The following is a 4,513-nucleotide window of genomic DNA, read 5'->3' as shown; positions in this document are numbered from 1 at the left end:
AACCAAAGTCTCATGTGAATCCAAACCTAACCTTTCCTCTGTCTATTTATTGAAGTTATTTTTTGTCTATGCAGATTTCATGTATTTGTGAGTGTAGTTTTTCAGTCACTCTACATTACAGGTAAATTTATGGTAAACTTTCCGCGCATGTCAACCAAGAGTACAGTAAAATAAGTGTGTGGAGTGGATACCTTGACAAAAAGTAAGACACTTTTCATTTATGGCAAAAGGTGCGGAAATCTAAAATATGGGAGATACAGGACAGAGAAGACATAAGATCGCCTCTTCATTTTCTAAGTCCCCTTCCAAGTTTACTTCGCGAAAAACCAAAACAAATGTGACGCGAAACTCATTACTGCGATCCATCAAGTAGTCCATGTATTGCTATGCGCTTGTGAGAAGGCTTATTTTGTCATTACTAAAGTCTGTTTTCCCGAGTTCATGTATGTAATGCATTCTTCTAGTTTTATTATACTTCTTTTCCGTCTTTTGGTAATTATTTACGCAATTCTGAACAATAACCTTGAGTGCATGCGTGTGTTCACCGGGAGATTTGACAGCTTGTAGGGCGGCCATTCAGTGAAAAACGCCGGTGAGAAATAAAGCCATATTGTGGATATACAGGACAAATGGACATTATTCTCAATCAAAGCCTGATATTTGAGCCCAACAAGTGCCACAAATGCTGAAAAAAGGGATTAGAAACCAAGCAATTCTGACAGACGGAAGTGCAGAAAAGTTCGATCTTTCGCTTTATAAAGGTTTGTGGTTTAACCCTGGGGCAAGGCGTATATACTACTAAGGGGGTCCAGGTGGCTTAACCCCCTGGCTAGGTGTACATATCACCACGGGGGTCCAGGGGGCAAAGCCCCCTGGCTAGGTGGATTTAATACCACGGGGGTCCAGGGAATATATAGATCGTAGTGTATAAATCCCACAGGGTTAGGTTAGGTTGGTTTATTGGGTAGGACGCATTGTACAATTACCACAGGGGATCTGGATCATATGAAATCCCGTAGATTTTTTGCTTTGGTTCCTGTAGAGTTTTTCGAAAATTGGCGCGGCGGTCTGTTGACTTTCAAATATGGCGGCAGTGTCCGTAGAGTTTCATTTGCCGATTTTAAGCGTTTTTTGTGCTTGTTTTACACATTTCTGTTCTCTATTTTGCTTATTTAAGCCTGTTTTACCCCGTAATTTCCCTGATCTACTTCATGCCCTCCCCTGCTATCGGGACTTATCAAATCACATCAAGATTGTCGCTGGAGAATCCGACGGAGATTATCATCAGATTCGTTTTCATCACACGAGAACAAATCTGATGATATAAATATTGTAAGGAAAGACCCGATTGTCATAGTCGGAAAATTAACCAAAAAAAGAGTAGGAAGCAATACAGGTATATCTGCAGCGGCCTCATATTTACCAGGAAATTATGAAAATAACCTGCATGTTACCTCTGTTTGTCCACAACACCCTTACACAGCCACAGTTCTTAATATCAAGTTTTCTGTAAGTTTGCACGAGGCAATGTTTGGTGGTGTGAGGGGCCAGAACGCTCATCTTGGACAGTCTGATTATTTGGCTTTTCATGTGTATTTCAGAGGTCCTGTTGTCAGAATCTCTAAAATCTCACTGTCAGTAGTAGTAGTTGCAGATTTAGATTCAGATTACTGAGCTCTTCTATGTATGATGGAATTTTTCCTCTGTTTTACACACCAACTGTGAAGCAAGTGATGCCAATGCCTTATAAGTCTGTATGGAAATTTAATATCAAATAATAGCTAGGTTGGTGTAAAGAAAGTGCTGGCTTTGAATCCCACAATATTTATTTGGGTAAAGAAAAGCACTTACTTTGGCAAGAGATAATTCAGGGTTATAAAGAATGTTTCATTCAGGTCTTAATAAGATTGATCAGGAGGAACTACAGTTACAGGAAAACAACTACATTCTCCATTTCTCTTTTAGGCCGCAGTGTAGCCTATGCACAGGAGGATGAGGTTGATGGGGAGGAGGATGACATTATTGATGATGAAGAGGTTAATGTTGACGATGGGACTGAATCGGAAGTAGAACAAGTGGATGGAACGGAAGAGGAAGAGGAGGAGGAAGAAATGACTGCCAAAGGATCCCCAGATGCTGACACCATCATCTACTTCACCAAGCCTGTGGGCACTGGCTCAGGTCAGTTTGAAAGTGTATGGTTTTGACATGTATACCTGAAGGAGGGTTAAGTGGACACCAGTGAGGGCTGCAGCTCCCCTCTTTGGTTCAAAATTGCTCTTGAATATAGTATTATAGGATAGTATCAAATATAGGAATTTTTTTAGTATCTTCACTTCCTAATTCTCCCATGTTTCTCTTGATATTTCTCTCGTACTGTATTTTCCCCTCTTTCTCATGCATTTTCTTGCTTTTCTCTTTTCAGTAATTTTTATCCTTCCTCCCCCAATTTACTTTCCCTTCCAGCTGTCATTGTCTAATATTCTTGTTTTCACAGACCTACCTGCTGGTAAGATTGTAGAGTTCCTGGTGGGCTTCACAAACAATGGGGACAAGGACTTCGTCTTGGATGCCATTGATGCCTCCTTCCGTTACCCAATGGACTTTAACTTCTACATCCAGAACTTTACTGCAATCCCCTACAACCGTGCTGTTAAGCCACGTCAGGAAGCCACAGTTATGTACTCCTTCTACCCTGCCTGAAGCCTTTGCTGGTCGTCCCCTCGGCTTGACTGTCAACCTTGCTTACCATGATGCTGTGAGTTGAATATAGCTTTTCCCTTGTATGATATAATCTTTGTCCTGATTAATGTATTTTGGATGGCAGATGTGTGAAATTTTAATGTAAAGTTTGTAACTGTTGGAAGCAATAATATACAGTATGGAATTAGTCACAAGAGAATACAAACTATTTTCATTGTCATACTTTCTCCCCCCCCAAAAAAAAAAAAAAAAAAAGGTAGCAAAGTCTTGGTAACCTTTAAACTGTATTTTAGTTTAAATTTCCTTACTTTTTTCTTTACCAACCAGGATGGCAATGTGTTTGTTGATCCAGTATTCAACCAGACTGTGAACATTGTTGAGGTCGATGAGGGAATGGACGGAGAGACGTTCTTCCTTTACATCTTCATGCTTGCTTTTGCTGTGCTGCTGCTTGTGGCTGGCCATCACTTTCTCTCCTCATTCGGTCGCAGGCGAGGTGGCAAGAGGCACACCGTTGAAATGGGTACCAAGAAGAGCAACAGTGTTGACTATGACTGGCTACCCAAGGAACTCCTCAGTGAGATCAGTAAGTTTGGTGTTTTTTGTGTAGGTGGAAGTTGTGATGAAATACAAAGGCAATCCCCAGACACTTAAGAATTGATTATTTTTTGGCATATTTTGCATATCCAGTGTACATGTATTTATTTGTTTCCAATCTGTGTTACAGAGAAGAGCCCACGTCAGTCTCCCAGGCAGCGGAAGGCAGCCCGTGAAACTAATTCTAAGTAAACCTATGGAGTTGACCTCGAAGGACACCCAAGTAGCTGTCCTAGAGGAAGATCCTGATGAACAGCAGAGTTCCCATCATTCCTGCTGTGAGATGAGTGGAAGAAGGCACCCACCACTTCTGGAGGTGGAGAGCCAAGGTGATTATCCACTTTGGGTCATGATTTCTCTTGACCAAGATGTGTGGCTCTTATTGATGAAATGTTCGTTTTTTTCGTCTGACAATCAAAACCTTGTCTATGTCTGGCCACCAGAAACACTGAGAAACAACTGTAAGCAAGATGACTTAGGAATTACTATACTAATAGCCCCCAGAGTTATCTTCAGGTAAGGTGACTAACATTGGGAAAGGTCCACATTAACACTGCGGTGTTAGACGTCATATCGAAAGATTCCTTTGGGGGCAGAATTTCAGCATTCTTTGGTTGTGGATGTTTGCTGTAAAAGGAAAATGGAAGTAATGTCTTTGTTGCTATTTATGTACGAAATAAATCAGATGGACCAATAAAACTTGCCGAATCAGTGTTCAGTGTGGTTTTTCTTACACCATTTTCTTCATAGTGATGAATCTGTATTTTGTTAAAAATGAAATATTTCAAAAGAAGCAGAAAAAAATGTGCTTATTTTACTACATATTTCCAAGATATGTAGGGCTGAGAGATTAGGACTGTATGGCTCTCGTAGTAGGTATCTTTGACTTGTATTACAGATGTATGAAATCATAATACCCTGACAGTATTGAAATGTTTAACCAGCAACACTTGTCACAAAAGTCTGCAGATAAGTAGCCTGGACTCTTTTGTAAACAGAAGCCTTTAATAGTGTGAGAATATAGCAAACTTGTGTGAAAATATTAATTTCTTATTGTGTAGCAGTAGAACCAATCTGTATACAGTTTACATTAATGTAACACCTTATGTTTCATGTTTATAAGAATTCCTGAATTTATCTAGCTTTTGAGTTTGTATGATATAAAGATGGTGTAATTCATAGATAATACTCTTGACAATTAAGTGCAATGATT

The 4,513-nt window shown here is 39.9% G+C and overlaps 1 protein-coding gene across 1 annotated transcript in view; it reads left to right on the top strand.

Annotated features, from left to right (window-relative positions):
• Nucleotides 1–4,018, top strand: part of LOC125041452 (translocon-associated protein subunit alpha-like) — a 5,385-nt gene extending 1,367 nt beyond the window's left edge. The window contains 5 exon segments of the mRNA XM_047636426.1: nucleotides 1,966–2,181; nucleotides 2,498–2,700; nucleotides 2,702–2,758; nucleotides 3,031–3,289; nucleotides 3,431–4,018. Of these exon segments, the coding sequence (XP_047492382.1) occupies nucleotides 1,966–2,181; nucleotides 2,498–2,700; nucleotides 2,702–2,758; nucleotides 3,031–3,289; nucleotides 3,431–3,492 (797 nt within the window). The 3' untranslated portion in view covers nucleotides 3,493–4,018.
• The last annotated feature ends 495 nt before the right edge of the window (nucleotides 4,019–4,513 follow it).

This window comes from Penaeus chinensis, chromosome 30, assembly GCF_019202785.1.
Source record: "Penaeus chinensis breed Huanghai No. 1 chromosome 30, ASM1920278v2, whole genome shotgun sequence".
Classification (NCBI taxonomy): domain Eukaryota; kingdom Metazoa; phylum Arthropoda; class Malacostraca; order Decapoda; family Penaeidae; genus Penaeus; species Penaeus chinensis.
The sequence above is the reverse complement of the archived record's forward strand: the minus strand, read 5'-3'. Positions and strand labels throughout refer to the sequence as shown.